General features: G+C 31.8%; 1 protein-coding gene across 1 annotated transcript; it reads left to right on the forward strand.

The window, feature by feature from the left end:
- The first annotated feature begins 4,200 nt into the window (after nucleotides 1–4,200).
- LOC109178517 (protein DOWNSTREAM OF FLC-like) lies at nucleotides 4,201–6,169 on the forward strand. The gene is made up of 3 exons (XM_019328152.1): nucleotides 4,201–4,484; nucleotides 4,980–5,525; nucleotides 6,098–6,169. The coding sequence occupies exons 1-2, from the start codon at nucleotides 4,325–4,327 to the stop codon at nucleotides 5,309–5,311; spliced, it is 492 nt and encodes a 163-aa protein (XP_019183697.1). The 5' UTR covers nucleotides 4,201–4,324; the 3' UTR covers nucleotides 5,312–5,525; nucleotides 6,098–6,169.
- The last annotated feature ends 13,154 nt before the right edge of the window (nucleotides 6,170–19,323 follow it).

The following is a 19,323-nucleotide window of genomic DNA, read 5'->3' on the forward strand; positions in this document are numbered from 1 at the left end:
CCCTGCTTGGTAAGGTGAGATGATTATGGCCAGCACATCAGCTAGCCTTTTTACCAAGATTTTGGTTAGGATTTTACTGCAAAAGTTACTCAAGCTTATAGGTCTGAACTCAGCAAAGGTTGCTGGGTTTGAAACCTTAGGCAAGAGCACAATTGCAGTATGAGTTAAAGATTTAGTTAAAGTTTTTCCTTCAAAGAAACTTTCAATCATTTAAGCAAGTCCTCCTTGATAATTTCCCAGCAGCTTTGGTAAACCCCCCCCCCCCACCAAATCCATCAGGGTCATTTGCACTTTTAGCTTTCATACTGAAAACACTATCCCTGATTTCATTTATGGTGGGAACCAATTTGGCATTCTCCTCATCAATTACCACCTCCTGTAGACATTTAAATTTTAGGTACAATGCTAACTAAGGATGTGTTTGGTTGATGGGTTTTGCCCATAGGAATGGGTATGAAAGTAATTGTTATTGTTTGGTTGATAGGTTTTTAGAACACTACTATGGGTTTCGAATACCCCCACCAATTGAAAAACTCATACCCAACTAAAATAAGGGTTTCATTCACTTATTCATTCTCAAACACTACTATTAGTAACCATTCCCATTCCACTCTACTACCAAACTTGTTAAATACTTTCTCCAAAACTCATTATCATTACAAAGTATTTGATACCTATTCCAGTTCCAATTCCTATGTGCGAACCAAACACACCCTAAGTAAGACCTTTATTTAGTTACTAGTTTTTTACGCGCATTGCGCGATTGGGATAATGCCCAATGCTTTTTTTAAATAAGTACTTTAAAGTATATTAAGACAGGATTATATTGAAATGGTTCATGCATAGATAATTGAAGGTTGAATTTGCGTATTTAAATAGGTAATTCTTCTCCCAAAGGTTGAGTCCCCAATCCCAAGGGCTCCCCACACTCCGACCCGACAGAGCATTGTGGGAAGTTGTAAATCACGGTGACTCAATGGTTCAGCAGACAGGGCCAAATGCTGATACGCACAAGGAATCTGCCCACTTTGGACATAATTCCCGCACTGCCGCCGCCGAGGTTCAAACCTTCGTCTCTTCTCCCAAATACTACCCACTAAACCATTGAGCTAAGCCCGTGCGGGTTAAATAGGTAATTCTAAGTTTACAAATGCAAGATAATATAGTCAAGATTGATTATAATTGTCAATAAAATAATTGTATAGGTATCGTTGAAACCAAATACGGGACATAAGGGAGAACAAATAAAAATTAGGACATAAAATATTAAATATATACTAATATTGTTTGAGGAGATTCCGACATTAGGATTTGTGGTTAAGTTCTATTAAGACTTTAATATTAGAATTAGATTAATGGTGTAGTTATAATTCTATATTAGACTTTAATATTAGAATTAGACTAACGGTGAATTAACGGAAAAGTTAAATGGATAATCATATAATTAAGGATAAATTAGAAAATCTTAAAAGAAGAAATTAAAACCTGAACAATATGAACCATTCATTTGATTTAATAATTTGGCGGTCATTTTTTCTACCCAATGTTAATAATTAAATAAATTCGCTGGTCAAATCCGCTAGTATAATCCGCTAACGTTAACCGCTAACTGCTAATTGTCAAACAAGGACATTGCGAGGTAGTTCTCACTTCAATTTGTTGTGTGATTTGAATACTCTCGTTGTCACAAAATCTCTCAAGTAGTTAATATGGTTGACTTTATTAATTATATTTTTTTAATTTTTTCATGGTATTAATAAAATACTTGGTATATATATATATATATATATATATATATATATATATATATATATATATAGCATTATTTTGTATTATAACTTTGATATTTAATTAGAAAAATAGTGCACAAAAAAGATAATAGATAATGTAGTGAATATAATCAATTGATGAATTTGAATGTAAAAATTTTTACATTTGAGAAAAATAAAGACAATATAACTAATGAAAATATTTCTTTTAATTAATTTATTGATAATTAATAAAAAAAATTTCACTGAATAAAGACATTGTAAGGATAATGTAGTGAATATAATCAATTAATAAATTTGAATATAAAGAATTTTTATATTGAAGAAAATATAACTAATAAAATTATTTCTCTTATTTAATTGATTAATAATGAATAATTTTTTTTTTTGAATAAAGGCATTGTGGACACATAATTCTAAATTAAAGAAATGCATATGTATTATTTTTTGTTGTAACTACTAAATTTTTATTTATATAATTTAATAAGAGTAAAATAGAGTACTAATTATGCCAACTTTGATTGGGATGAGGTTTGAACCTAAGACCTTTTTTTATTGAAATAAATGAGTAAGTTAACGGTGAACTAACGGCAATTCTTAAAATTTTAACGGAATTAGTAACGGTGTGTGGGTATTTTAGGAAATTTTAGTGTAAAATTTAAATCTGATCAATCTTTTAATTAATCTGAGCCATTCATTTGATTAAAATCTGTGACCGTCATTTTTTCTACCCATTATAGGCCTAACTCTCTTGGGCTCTTATTAGTATAGTAGATATCTCGGACCTATAAAACAATAAGATCGGATCTGATCACCTATAAATATAGAACAAAAAATAGAAATAACTCTTTTAAAATTATTTTTACTTGTTTTCCTTTGTTATCCGCACTCTCTCACACTTGGCAAGAGAAAACTTGACAAAAAATTAAAGAGTTAATTCCAACATTAGTCCTTTGACTATCGTGATTTTCCACAATTGGTCCTCGACTTTTAATTTGGACAATTTTGACACTTGACTATCAAAATATTTCCAATATTAGTCCTTCTGTCACAAGCTAGTTAAGTGCACGTTAAATTGAGAGGCAAAACCGTATTTTAACATACTCTGCGTATTATACCTCCTCATCCTCCTCTCTATACGCGATAAAAATCAAAATCCCAGCAAATTCGTAGAGAAAAATAATGCGCAACGATGTAGCGTTTAACAGAGGCTCCACGAAAATCCCGACGAGCCGAAAACATTCATGCAAGAGACACCAGTGCAGCGGCACGGAGTATCGCCATTCTTGTTCCAGTCTGAAAATGTCGCTCCGCATCCGTCGTCCACAGCGGACTTGAGCGACAGCATAGAGCGAATTGAATCTCCTATTTCAAAGTGGCAGTTTCTCTTCATTCAACATTCAAAACTGGAAGGAAAATGAATTCCATGTTAGGAGACAAAATAAGGAGTACCAATTTTCCATCCATTTCAGCACTCCTATTTCCATATACATTACAGGGTCATTAGGGGTCATTCATCCTTAATACCTATCCCACCTTCAAACAAACTATTCGTTTTTGTGGCAATATTTTTGGGGGAAAAGAATATTACTAGAATCTCCATCAAAAAAGGAAATGATCGTTGAAGATCAACAGAACACCACCATCACAAGATATCTCCGGCCGCGAGAAGAAACAGAAAATTCCGGAAGCCCAAATTTTCAACCATTACCCAAAACTCGGCAGAGACTGATTCACCGAAAGGAACTGAATCTGACTTCATTTTAGGACCGTGTTTTAAGACCAAGATTCCATCAGGTTTCGTGTTTTTACCCGTTGGCGGTGACGGAAAGAGAGAGAGATTTCTTCCGGTGACAGGCTCAGTGGTGGCGGTGACCTCCGGTGAAGGCAGCAACCAGGAGACCCGGCGACCTCTGGCTTTTGCTCCATTGCAATTTATAATTTCTTGAATTTTATTTTTTTTGGTAGAGATAATTTCTTGAATGTTGGTACTCTGTATAATTTCCTGAATTTTCCATCGCCGGTAAACAAAGAAAGGAAATCGAAGAGGAAATATACACTTAGTATTTGAAAGGACGCCTTTACCCCTCAAATTTACATCCACTTAACATTCATTTGACGGAAGGATTAATATTAGAAACAATTTAAAAGTTAAGGGTTTAAATTGTCCAAATTAAAAGTCAGGAACCAATTATAGAAAATCAACATAGTCAGAGAACCATTGCTGGAATTAACCACTAAAGATGCTCTAAATTTAAAAAATTAGAGCAGTGAGAAAAATTAGAAAAGTTTTCTGAATGGCACATGGGAGTGTGGGCCCACCGCACCGAAATTGAACGCAAGAAGGGGAAGATAGATTGCGCGTACGCCGCGTTTTGCTTTTATTGTCTGGACTGTCATTTACGTCTTCTTCACACACCCCATGTGACTATATCCCTTCCTCTTGCCAGCCTACCCCCAACTCACTCTCCGAACCTTCTCTACCCTTTTATATCTCTCTCTCCCCTTCTTCTCATCTCCGTGAATCAGAAAACAGTAACGAAAACCAGAACAAAATGGCGAGATTCCTAGCACTCTTCGCTCTCTGCTCCCTTGCCGCCGCCGCCACTGTTGCCACCGCTACCGTTTCCGGCAAGCCTTTCCTTGTCAAGGGAAAGGTCTACTTGGACACTTGCAACTGCGGCTTCGAGACCACCGCCACCAAATACCTCCCTGGTAAGTGGTTACCATTGCATTCTCAATGATGTTTACGCCTTCTACTTTGAATCAGATCTGCTATTCTCTACCGCTAATTTATTTTCAATTTTTTTTTTTTTAAAAAAAACTTTTACTTTGAGGAAGCTTTTTAGATCTAGTGATTAAACCTTACTGTGAGACAGATCTAACTATTTATATCATCAAATTGATTGGAATGCGTAACGATAATGTTAACAACTTCACTTCCTTCAAGTAGAAGGAAAATGAATCTTATTTTAAGAAATATCTCGAAATCGGATCTGTAAATAGTGCAACATCGATGGATTCTTCAAATGGAGTCGTTTTTAAAATTTTAAATTAGTCAATTCAATGACATTACTACATACTAAGATTGATAGCTTTTATTGTGCGTGATGAATAATTGAGTTAGGTTAAAATGATATCGAATTAACTTTCTCTTAGCAGTTATAGTTTCTATGGAGAGTTCATACTTAAAAAAAAAAAAAATTGCAGAATCGCATGTTAGGCTGGTGTGCACGAACCGGGATACGAATGCCGTGACCTACAGTGCGAACGCGGTGACCAACTCGCAGGGAGAGTACAGCATCCTGGTGAATGGTGACCGCGGCGACGATCTCTGCGATGTGGTGCTTGTGAAGAGCTCAGACCCTCTCTCCGGCAAACCAGACAGCGGCCGCGACCGTGCCCGCGTCATCCTCTCCCGCAACAACGGCTTGGTCAACGACGTCCGCTTCGCCAACAACTTGGGTTTCACCACCAAACAGCCTCTGGCTAGCTGCACCCAGGTCGTCGCCCAGTACCACCTCAACGACGATAATTTTTGAGCAATAAAATTGTTTGTTTAGTAGGGTCGGTGTGTATTTCTTCTCATCCTGGACCTGGAGACTGATGCTCATCCGCATTATTATTATTATTATTATTTGTGTTCTAGCTTGTTGACACTGCTTTCATATGCCTTTAGCTTTATACTTCAATTTAATTTAATGGTTAAATTGCTGCTTTGCTCTGTCGGTGGGTTTAGTTAGTATTTACTTACCTTATCAGAATTGAGTTAATACCCAAAATCGTCCTCGATTATAGTTGTTTTTTTCAATTTCGTCCTAAACGACTTTGGTGACCTAATATTGTCTCAAACTTTTATGTTTCGCTCAATTTAGTCCCAGATTTTTGTGTTTTTGTTCAATTTAGTCCCTCATTTGTTATTCTGTCCATTTGGTGTTAAATAAATAGACAATTCAGTAATTTTAATATTGGCATCTTTTTACTCATAGACATGTGAACTGTGAAATCTTTTTTTTTTTTTTACGAATTACTCCCAGAATTACTCCTAAAACTACGAATATAAATTTTGATTTTTAGGTCTGGGAGTAAATCTGGGTGTAATTCGTACAAGAAAGGGGAATCTCGCACTTCACAAGTTGAAAGTAAAGAGAGATCAATATTGACATTACTGAATTGTCCCTTAATTTAACACCAATTTGACGGAATAACAAATGGAAGACTAAATTGAGCGAAACACGAAAGTCTGGAACGATATTAGGTCACCAAAGTCGTTTAGGACGAAATTGAAAAAAATCACTATAGTCGAGGATGATTTTGGGTATTAACTCTATCAGAATTATTGGAACAAAGTTTCGACTACGTATAATGTAATAATAATGTAAAACTAGTTGCGCACTTGCGCTGGCAAATGTTGTTTGGACGGACAATAAGAGAAATGGAATTATTAAAATGTGATAAAAATTGTTTTACTTTGAAATTTTTTTGTAAACGTAACACTTGAGTGAGATCATTTTATGGATCTTTATTTGTGTCGTAGATCGAGTTAATATAGAATTGTAATACATATACCGAACAAAGTAATACTAATCAGAAAAAATGTAATACTTTTATGCCGCGTTTGGTTGGAGTGAGGGGGAATTTTGGATAAGGAATTTTAATTCTATAGTAGAGGAATAATAATGTGGAATATAGTGAGAATTTATATTTCAATATTTGGTTTGCAAGAATATAATTATTGTGAATTTTAATTTTAATGTTTGATAGATATGAGAATTGAAAGAGACTAAGTAGTATAAAGTCTAAAATGACCATACATATTATTATTATTATTATCTATATATATATATATATATATATATATATATATATATATATATAAAAGTAAAATCTTCCTAACAAATTTTCCCCCCAAAACTTAGGGGCATTTGTATAATTTCTAAATTTAATTAATTAAAAAAATTATATACAAATCATATAAGAATATAGAAAAGGAATATTTAATTATGGTCAAAATTATGGTAGCAATATTATGGTAAACTGATTTTATTACGGTCAAAATTATGGTAGCAATAATATGATAGAGTGTAATATACAGTTTCTTTTAGATTCCCTTTTTCTTTTAATTACGGTAGAGTCATTTTATTATGGTAAAAATATACACTAATTATTTATGGTAATATTATTATGGTAATATTAGATCATTATATATTTACACCAATAATAACACAATAATTTGCTATTTAAACTCATCATTGTGCTAAACTCAAAGCTGTAAGCTTCCAATGTACTCGCCATTGGAATAACATCATATTTAGAGTTCTCCGTGTTGTTCGTCCTCCAGAGACAAGAGGTTCATTCTTCTTTTTTTTTTTTTTTTTTTTTTTTTTTTTTGAAATATAATTGTAATCTTAATATTTTGTATTTCTAAAATTTTAGTTGATGCATATTGATTTTTTTACAATTTCATGGAACTTTTATACATATGCATATTCATCGAGTGTATGTTGAAAAGTGGTTCAACAAATTTAAAGAAGGTAAAGTTTATCGAATTCATAGATTTATAGTGGTTTATAATGAGTATAGAAACAAAACTACTAATCACAGATATATGTTGAAGTTTTGTGACAGAACTACTGTGGGAATATTGAAAGATGCAGATTTTCCAATACATGATTATGACCGAGAAGATTATGATTTTTCTGAAGAGATAGTCTATTGCTTACTTACATTGTTTTGTTTTTTTGTATAACTTTATTGAGATTTTAAATTTTTCTAACTTTCACGATTCTCTGGATGGACAGGTGCATGAACCTTCGATTGGAAATTCAGATTCTACCAAAGGGGATTCAAATAATGAGGAATCTGTTTAGAGATGAATAATGAAGAATATGTCAACACTTTAATATATTAACATCATGCTTTAGTTATGTTATTCGTTTTTGATATTTCTCAGTTTTTAAAATATTCTTAATATATTCTTAGTCTAATTTATTCTTAATTTACTCCTAATGTAATTTACTTCTTTTATATGTTTGGAATCCACTTTTATAACATTCGATGTTCACAGTAGTAGTCTGAGACTAATTCAGTACATACAAAAATTAACTTCGAATTTGTTGCCGTGTTTAAATTATCAAAATTTAAAAGTGGATCAAATGCTCTAATTAAGATTCTCTAATGATGATAATTTATTTTTCTAGGTGAGAGTCAGACAAATAATTAAGACAATTATTTAAAGAAGGTAGATACGTTGTAAATAAATTATAAATGAAGAAATTTATATATTTTGATCTTGGAAATAGTACGTGTTTCTAGGTGGGATTCAAACAAATAATTAAGGTGAAGACATATGTCAAAAATAATATAATTAATTATGGTAATACTTCACGATCCAAAAAAAAAACAATATTTATAATTACAAATTCACTCCGAAATTTTGAAAATTAAATTAAATTAAATAGGTTAGAAATTTAATTTTAAGTATGTAGTTCCGGATAAATTTAAATAAGTCAATTGAATAAAAATATTTAGACTAAAAAATAATTAATATGATAATTGAAATTATAGAAGAATATGACAGAATATAAATTAATTAATGAATTAGGTATTAAATTTTACCTTTCTTGAATTAACGTGAAAAATGCATGAAATATTGGTCAAAGTAATATTACTAATAATTAATTTTAACGTGTAATTCATGGAATATTGCAGTTCATGGAATATTGTGGTAAAATTATAAATTTTAATTATGGTAGGCTAATTAAAATTACGGTCAAAATATACACTAATTAAGAATAATTAATTATGGCAATAGAAATTCTACAAGTATATGGCAGTACATGGAATATTAATAAATTAGCTATTAAAGTTTACCTTTTTTTGAATTAACGTGTAATCCTTAAATATTGCAGTACATGGAATATTATTGCTGTAAAATATTAAATTTTAATTATATATAGATGGTAATCCTTAATTACCATCTATATTACGTATGATATTAAATAATTTTAATTAGGTATTGCCATGCATATTAGGTATGATTATTTAATTTACTGTGTACACCTATGTATGCAAATCATATACATACCTTTTTTGAATTAACATATAAAATTAATTAGATATTAACATTTAAAATCAGATTTAATTAGATATTACCATCTATATTAGGTATGGTATTAAATAATTTTAATTAGGTATTACCATGCATAGTAGGTATTATTATTTAATTTTTCGTGTACACCGATGTATGCTAATCATATACATACCTTTTTTGATTTAACGTATAAAATCAATTAGGTATTAACATTTAAAATCAAATTTAATTAGATATTACCATCTATATTAGGTGTGATATTAAATAATTTTAATTAGGTATTACCATGCATATTAGGTATGATTATTTAATTTACCGTGTACTATGTACACCTATGTATGCTAATCATATACATGCCTTTTATGAATTAACGTATAAAATCAATTAGGTATTAACGTTTAAAATCAAATTTAATTATATATTACCATCTATATTAGGTATGGTATTAAATAATTTTAATTATGTATTACCGTTCATATTATGTGTGATTATTTAATTTATCGTGTACACCTATGTATGCTAATCATGTACATATATATTTTTGAATTAACGTATAAAATCAATTATGTATTAACGTTAAAATCAAATTTAATTGGATATTACCATCTATATTATAGATGGTATTAAATAATTCTAATTACATATTACCATTCATATTAGGTATGATTATTTAATAGATTAATATTTGATGCATTGGCACTGTATAATATCTATGCACTGGCGATTAACCACAAAGTGACACCTCATTAAAAAGCAATTACAAAGTTAAGGAAGCCTTTTTTGTAAATGAATCATAACATTTAATTAAATATATTTTAACTAAAATTAAACATAATGTAACCTTTTTTTTTTTTTTTTTTTTTTTTTTTTTTAACGCAACCGTTAAAACTTTCACTGTATTGCAACTCCCACAAAGCTTCATGTGGTTATTGAAATCAACAAAGTGTATTTAAAATACTATATTTAATTAAACTCTTAAATTTTACTTCCAATTTTTACTCATTAGTAGACATTTTTCTTAGGAAGAACAAGATGAAAATAACTTATCATAAAAATGAGGGAATAGAGATTTAGAGTCTATGTAGTAAAACTATTGTATTTTAATTTACGCTTTACTTTCTAAGCTTCTTCTGGTATTTTTGCTCCAACATCATCTTTGTTATTTTGATTTCAAATTTATTAAAGGACATAAATGGTTAAAGCATTATTAACAATTACACAAAATAAAAATAAATATACAAAGGTTGCAAACATGGCTGCATTGCTTCAGTGGGAATCACAATTATGTATATTTGTTTTCATAATAATTATCCAAAAGTGGCCAAGTTTTTTTTTTCTTTTTTTTACATCCAAAAATGGCCAAGGTTTAATTTATCAAAGATGCAGAGTTTTGATGAGAGGCTTTTACAAGACGAAGGAGAGGTTCTGTTAACTTAGGTTTTGGATTTCAGTAAATACAATTACAGTTCTTATATTAAATTAATTAATAAATATATTTAATTTCAAATTATGATTTATTTGTGAATAAATGTTTCTTTATTTTTAATTTATAATTGTTGTTGAATGATGTGTCACTTTGTAGTTAACCGTCGGTGTAAATTTATATTAATAAATAATTATTATAAATTTATATTAATACAATGTAATAGAGTCAGTAGCATTAAAAAATGATTATTAAGACAAGTATAATTTATTTTATATTGTGGATACATTACTTTTAATAATTTTAATTTAATAATATTATACCTTAATTATAAAAATTCTACCTAATAATTTTAGTATTAAATATCATACAATTATTACCATAAACAATATTTAATAATTGACAAATTCTATTAGGCAATAAAAATTACTATTATAAAATCTTTTGTAATATGGACACATTATTTTTAATCATTTCGGTTTAATAATATTATATCTTATGTATAAAAATTCAAAATAATACTTTTAGTACTATTGAATATTGATTGACTAACAATTATCTTAATTATTAAGGCAATTAATAGGTATTTAGATTTAAAAAGTTTTCAAATATATGAATTATACATAGTAACATGGAATCAATTAGTAAGACAATTATAATAGGTAATCTAATTAATAATTTACTTTTTAAATTATATCTCTTTTTTTTTTTAATAATGAATATTTTCTTAAAATTTTGACGAGTTTAACAAATAATCAAATTACAATAATAACAACAACAATAATAATAACAACAATAACAACAACAACACAACAACAACAACAACAACAACAATAATAATAATAATAATAATACTAATAATAATAATAATAATAATAATAATCCAAACAAAACTATATACAAAATAAAATTAAAATTAACAAAAAAAAAAAAGAAAAAGAAAAAAAAGACAGAGGCGAGCCACCGGCTCCCTTTGTAAATGATGTGGGATCATTTTGATCCCACACTGAAAATGTTTGAAAAGAGAGAGCTCCTCTATATAAGAGGAGCAATGATCCTCTTATAAACATAATTGCTTGCCATCAATGTGGGCAAGTATTGAGAAGTCAAAAGGTTCTTATTTAAGAAGCTTTAACTTTGTCTTCTTATTTTATTTTTTTTTTATTTATTATTAGTGGGGGTTGTGGAAGATTAACCCAAAATGTATGTGTTGTATTAGTTTTTAGTAGTTTGGAGCAAATTACTAAGTTATTATATAATATATTTTGGTGTTTTGGTTAAAGTTAAAATGTTAAAATGACGAATTTATTAAAGTTTTTGTGAATTTATCAATAATCAAATTACAAAAAAAAAATAATAATAATAATAATCCAAACAAAACGATATACAAAATAAAATTAAAATTAAAATTAAAATTAATAAGAAGAAGACAAAAGGGAGCGACCTCCCTTTGTAAATGATGTTGGATCATTTTGATCCCACATTGAAAATGTTTGGAAAGAGAAGCTCTTGAGCAATGCTCCTCTTACAAACATAATTGTTTGACCATCAATGTGGGCAAGTATTGAGAAGTCCAAAGGCTCCTATTTTATTTTTGAGTACTATTGACCCGGTAAATTATGCCGTGAAATCGTGTCCACCTTGCATGATAGACATGGTTCCAAAATTGTTCATAATTATGAATATATAGCTTTATAATTATGAACATATAGTTTAGTAATTATGAACATATAGTTTTGTAATTGTGAATATAGAGTTCAATAATTATGAATATGAAGTTCAAATATTATGAATATATAGCTTTATAATTATGAACATATAGTTCAGTAATTATTAACATAGAATTGTGTCCACATTGCAAGGTGGACACAGTTCCACAGCATAACTATTCCAGTTGTTATATTATAGACCGCGGTGCATAATCAATTATGCACCGCGGCCCATATACGGCGCCGTTTCTTTAAGTAAAGAAACGGCCCGCCGTTAGAATTAACGGAGTCCGTTTGTTTGGTGTATTAAAAACCAATTGACACTACAGTATATCCAAACCGACACTGCAGTTATATCAAAATGATACTGTAGTTATAGTGAAATGAAACTGCAGTGTATATAAACTGAAACTGAATAACATTTCACATATTTGAGTGTATATTGTACAATGAAACTATAATTATATCAAAATGATCATGTAGTTGTGTTTTAATAAAACTATAGTGTATATAAAATAAAATTAAATAACATTTTCACATATTTGAGTCTATAAATATCGAATGAAACTATAGTTATATTGAAATGAAACTGTAGTTGTGTTCAACTGAAACTGTAGTGTATACAAAATGACACTGAATAACAGAGTTACTTTTTGCAAAATGGTGCGAAACGGCGGAAATAAACACTGTTAATTTTCATTTAAAAAAAAAGACGCGCGGTGCATAATCGATTATGCACCGCGGTGCATAATATAATTTACCTAACTATTCGATTGCCCTGTTACATATAATATCTGTTCATATAAACTTTCTCAACCAATTGAAGCCCAATGAGTCAAAAGGCTCTTATTTAATAAACCTTATCTTAGTGGCTTCTTATTTTAGTTTTTTTTTTTAATTTTTTTTAATTAATTTATTAGGGGGTTTGGAAAAAATTAACCCAAAATGTATTTGTATTGTTTTAGTTTTTAGCAGTATGGAGCAAATTGCTAAGTTATTAAATAATATTTTTGGTCTTTTGATTAAATATAAAATGTTAAACATGCGAATTTCTTAAAATTATGTCGAATTTGCCAAATAATCAAATTACAACAACACAACAACAACAACAACAACAATAATAATAATAATAATAATAATAATAATAATAATAATAATAATAATAATAATAATAATAATAATCCAAACAAAACTATATACAAAATAAAATTAAAATTAACAAAAAAAAAAAGAAGAAAAATAAGACAAAGAGGAGTCACGGGCTCCCTTTGTAAATGATATGAGATTATTTTGATTCCACATTGAAAATATTTGAAAAGATGAGCTCTTGAGCTCCTCTATATAAGAATTACAAACATAATTGTTTGCCCATCAATGTTGCAAGTATTGAGAAGCCAAAAGGTTCTTATTTAAGAAACTTTAGCTTTGTCTTCTTATTTTAGTTTTTATTTATTTATTCATTATTTATTATTTATTATTAGTGGGGGTTGGGAAAGATTAACCAAAAATATATGTGTTGTTTTAGTTTTTAGCAATTTAGAGCAAATTACTGTGTTATTAAATAATATTTTTGGTGTTTTGACTAAAGATAAATTGTTAAAATGGCGAATTTGTGGAAATTTTGGTAAATTTGTCAATATCTCAATAAATTTGTTAAAAGAGGTTTCAATAATGTGTAAATATAATCGGTGATATTAAGTTTTTTCTTTAAATGAAAAAATTGCTATATATCTAGATAAAAATATATCTTCCAACTGAGTTGTTAGAGAACGAGCATATTTGCCTAATTTATAAAAATATTAAATAATGATAAATAAAATATTCAAAGTTATAGAACCGTATGCTTACATCTAGACACTAGCTATTAATTTGAGCAATTATTTACACAAATTCAAGCAATGATAACATCAAAATATATAAACGATCCAAACTATATCTTTAATTGCACTATATAATATTTGATGTTCTAATTTAAATAATTATATATCGATTCATATATTTTTAATATATTACAACAAATTCATTCTGTGCATCGCACGGGTGCAAATACTAGTTATTATAAAACACACAACATCGGCGCACGGAAAGAATGAAAATTTTATGAGAGTTTTGAGAAAACATACTTGATTAATGTTAGCCTACTGATAATTATTGCTCAGAAAGATAGGAGGAGAGTATTGGTAAGTCTTCGGCGTTCAGTGTTAAGAGACAAAGAAGAAGACACATTGTAATGGATATAAGGAGGTTAGACATTAATTTTAAGTTTAAAAAAAATAAAAGAGTAATTTTGTCGCAAAGTTATCTTTTTATGTTTCCTAAAAACCAAGGAATTGAAATTCCAAAGGAACATGATATTCTAATTCCATAAAAATAGAGGAATTACAATTCAATTCCGTGTAATTGTAATTTCCTCCAACCAAACAAAGAAATTTACTTGCCTAATGAATTAGGTGAGAATTAAGTGGGAATGAAATTGTAATTCATTCCAACCAAACGCCTCATTAAATCAAAATGTAAAAATTTACCTTTTTGAAAAAGTATTAAACTTTCCAATATAACTAATAAATACTTTATTCCTGATTAGTATTACATTTTTTAATATAAGTATTATTAGATATATTAGGTATGCATGTAATTACTTTTAATATTTCCTAGTCAATAGCCTATTGTATAGGGTATCTATTTATTCCTATTGTTGTAATCTTTTACTGATTATTATCAATTTGAAACAGACTCCTTCATTTGGTATTAGTGTTAGGTTTCCTTTTTTCTCTCCCCAATTATAGATGGCAAAAAACTCATCGGAAAGAACCGTAAGCACGGCTGCCGCACCGGCAACGACAACCACCACGAACCACCTCTCCTCCACTCACCACTTCGTGTCGATCAAATTGACGACACGAAACTACCTCTTCTGGCGTACCCAACTCATCCCATTTCTCTGAGGCCAAGGACTTCTGGGTTACATTGATGGAACGACGCCATGCCCGCCGGCAGTAATCGACTCCACCACTGCCGCTGCCGGCAGCACGTCCGACGAGGCCACCTCCACCGCTCCGAACCCCACCTTCGCCATCTGGATTCAACAGGATCAGTCTATCTTGTCGTTACTGATCTCGTCTCTCTCCGAGGAGGTTATGTGCCTCGCGGTAGGCCGCTCCATCGCCCGGCCCGTCTGGTGCTCCGTGGAGACTGCTCTCGGTTCATCCACCCGTGTCCGACGCCTCAACCTTCTCGGGCAATTCCAGGCTCTCCGGCAGGGCGACATGTCACCGGCCGAATACCTTGGACGGGCGCAGCTTCTCGTCGAAGACCTCGCACTCGCCGGCCGCCCGATGTCTCTCAACGAACAGAACCTGTACGTCTTCCGGGGACTCCGGCCGGAATTCCGAGCAATGGCGACTTCCCTTGCTGTTTCAGGTAACCCTATCTCCATTCCTCAATTATCCGACAATCTGCATGCACAACAGTTCATCTACTCCGATGAGTTTCCGTCGAGAGTGGCGGCGCTACTCCGATCAACCACCGGCACAGGCGAACATGGCAGTGAACGGCCATGGTGGCGCCGCGCCGAATGTCACGGCATGGTATCCCGACACCGGAGCATCCTCGCATGCAACTCCGGATCCGTCAATGATGACGCACTCCGAGGACTATACTAGTAATGACGTCCTCCGCGTTGGAAACGGCACAGGTTTGGGTATTTTTAGTATTGGTTGTGCTACGATCCCCTCCGTTTCTAAGTCATTAAGTCTGTCAAATATTCTGCATGAGAAAATTTCAATTTTGATCCACTGACTATTGGGGTTGTGTTAATTGCAACACTTGACTTTTAAAAATGTTAATTTAGTACCTTGACTATGCAATTTCTATCAATTTTGGTCATGCCGGCCAAATTGCCTGCCAAATCTTACCGGACAAATTTAATAGATCAAATAATAAGGGTATATTAGTCATTTTACTCATCTTTTCTTTCTTCTCCGATGAGCCTCTCTATTTCCGGCGAGGATGAACTTCTCTCCATTTCCAACAAGAAATCGAACCTGTAATTTATCAACCAATAATATAAATCAACAATAATACTATGAATGCTATGCACGCCCATTTTCAATACAGCTACCAATCGCATATAAATCAAATCCAAAGACCTCTTTCTGTATTCCTTCTGCATCGACGACCTTCTTCTGCTCCATTCACCGTTCCATTTTGCAAATTCTCTGATATTCGCATACATGCAATTTTCTTTTTGTTGTTTCTTTATTTGTATATTTATTTTTCCTGTTGCTGTCATATCTTTTTTGATACCTTTTCCGTCTCAATCTGCTGTTGTTAATATGCAAGGAGGAGGAGTTACTTGTTCGAGTTGATTTGTTACTGTTCTCTTTTACAGGTTCCATTTCTTGTTGGAAAAAAGGGGATCAGTTAGAAGTCGTCGCCGGAAAAGCTCATCGGAGAAGAATCGTCGCCGGAAATAGAGAGGCTCATTGGAGAAAAAAGAAAAGATGAATAAAATGACTAATATACCCTTATTATTTAACCTATTAAATTTTTCCGGTGAGATTTGGCCGGCATGACCAAAATTGATAGAAATTGCATTGTCAAGGTACTAAATTAACATTTTTGAAAGTCAAGTGTTGCAATTAACACAACCCCAATACTCAGTGGATCAAAATTAAAATTTTCTCTATTCTGCATGTTCCTGATCTATTTGTTTCATTATTATCTGTCCACCGATTTACAAATGATAATAACGTATTTTTTGAATTTCATCCTACATTTTTTGTTGTGAAGGACTGCATCACCAGGGCGGTGCTTCTTAGAGGTCCAAGTTCAGGTGGTCTATACACACTTTCTGTTCCACGGTCGCACTTGGCTTTTTTGTCCGCTCGGGCCTCTTCCGTGGTTTGGCACCGTCGATTAGGCCATCTGCATGCTCGTGTCCTCCAGCGTGTACTCCAGTCGTGTCTAGTCGTTCCGCAGAAATCGAGTCCACCGAGTCTCTGTTCGGCTTGTCAACTGGGCAAATCTAGTCGTTTTCCACTAGATAGAATAAATTCCTCTAGTTTCGCTGTTTTAAATCTAGTGTACTCGGACATTTGGGGTCTTGCCCCCGTTATTTCTGCAGACGGTTTTCGTTATTTCGTTTTGTTCATAGATGACCATACTCGTTTCTGTTGGTTTTATCCTTTACGTGAAAAAACCGATATATATATATATATATATATATATATATATATATATATATATATATATATATATATATAGGCGGGTTCAGGTGCGGCAGTGTCTTACGGTGCGGTTATTTCTTACGGTGCGGCAACACCAATAGTTCACCAAATATGCACCATCAACGTTAGGAAATACACCACACAAAACAGAGTAAACAGAGCCCTGCATCACCAAACACACACCATTAGGTGTGAGTAAAAACACCATACACTGTTCGGAAATACACCATTGGGGGTGGTGAGTTATATGGTGTGTTTTTTTGAGTCTGTGGTGTATTTTGTGATGTTTTATTACATTTCATTGGGGTGTGTTTTTATTACACTGTTGGTGCATATTGTTAACACTGTTGGTGTATTATGGAATTTAACCGCACCGCCGTACCGTAAGACCCCGCCGCCGTACCGTAAGACCCCGCCGCATATGAGCGCTCTTCTATATATATATATATATATATATATATATATATATATATATATATATATATATATATATATAAAGTGTTTGATCTTTTTCGGGCCATGGTAGAACGTTTGTTCTCACGTTCTATCAAGGCTATCTAGTTTGATTTAGGGGGTGAATACCCCCGTCTACAAATTTTATTTAAATCTCTTGGAATTGTACACAGGCAATCTTGTGCATATACGCACGAGCAGAATGGTCGGGTAGAGCGTCGACATCGACACATTGTTGAGACCGACTTAGCTCTTCTGGCTGAAGGCTCGATTCCCTTTAAATACTGGGATTCCTCCTTTGAAACAGCCACATATCTCATAAACCGACTACCATCCTCGGTTGTGACAACCCAAAAATAATTTTTCTAAATTCTATTTTATAACTTCCAAAATAGCCATTTTCACTCTTTCAAAATTTTTATTTCGAAAACGGTGTTTGAATTAAATATTTTAAATCAAGTTTTTAAATAAATTCAACACCGAGAATATTCTGATAGGAATATTTTTGTAAGTTTTGATGAGCCAAATGTACTTTAGATCCCCTTGGTTTTTAGGTCTTTTAGTACAAGCATCATAAATCAGAATATCGAATCAAAAGGAATCTACCATAGGAAGAACAAAATTAATTTGAGAAATTAATTTTGGTCCTACAAGTATTCATCCAAGAAAAAAGCATAAAGGAATGGCGTTGCAAAAAATAATCGGATGGGCCTAACGGCGAAATGGTAGAAGTCCTTAATCAAAACGACGATCACACTTGAGATCAATTCCCCCCAAGGACTTATTTTTACAAGTCAAATTTTTGGACGAGCACAATGTTCTTAAAAAGGAGCACAATGCTACCAAAAAGAGCACAATGCTGCAAACGAGCACAATGTTTGAAAAGGAGCTCAATAGGAGCTCAATGTTCAAGTCAAAGGAGCACAATGTGGCAAAGAAGCAAGATGATCAGAAATTGGATAAATTCGAAGGAATTTATTCTAAAGTCTACCCACATGCCACAAGAATCCAAAATTGCCTGAAAGACATTTGATCAGAACGGAAAAATACTCATGAAGAAATGAATATAAAAACTTATCCTAGAAATAAATTCTATCAGATTAATTTATTTCAAAGATACGTTGGATATTCAATATGACAACAAAATAATATTTTGAACAAATCAATTGGAGATAAGATATTATTTTGTCAGGCAAGTTGACAATCAAATCAAAATTGAAGACCTACTATTGTCAACAATATCAGGCTATGAAGATTCAAATTTCAAATATCAAATTATCCCACTCCAACGGATATATTTGATTGCCTATAAAAAAAAAAAGCCATGAAGACTTGAAGAAAAAAGCAGAGGTGCAATACACACGGATAAACAAAGTGCAAAATTCGAAAAGTGCAAGTGTTCAAATATTCTTAGAGACTTAGTCTGAATAGTCTCAAATCTAGTTGGAGAGAGATACAATTACCTTTGTATTTGTAATTGTAGATAGAGTATAGCTGTGTGCAAAATACTCTAGTGAGTGTAGCTGTGTGCAAAACACTTGTAGTTGCTAAGTGTAGCTGTGTGCAAGACACTTAGTTGGCGTTGAGTATAGCTGTGTGCGAAATACTCGGAGTTGAGTGTAGCTGTGTGCGAGACACTCGGAGTTGA

The sequence above is a fragment of the Ipomoea nil genome, unplaced genomic scaffold, assembly GCF_001879475.1.
Source record: "Ipomoea nil cultivar Tokyo-kokei standard unplaced genomic scaffold, Asagao_1.1 scaffold0848, whole genome shotgun sequence".
In the NCBI taxonomy this organism is placed as follows: Eukaryota; Viridiplantae; Streptophyta; class Magnoliopsida; order Solanales; family Convolvulaceae; genus Ipomoea; species Ipomoea nil.

Bases quoted from the DNA above. Each gene is read 5' to 3' on its own strand.
- LOC109178517 (XM_019328152.1), top strand. From the start codon at position 4,325: ATGGCGAGATTCCTAGCACTCTTCGCTCTCTGCTCCCTTGCCGCCGCC. The intron at 4,485-4,979 runs GTAAGTGGTTAC...AAAAAATTGCAG, and splicing joins CGCCACCAAATACCTCCCTG to AATCGCATGTTAGGCTGGTG.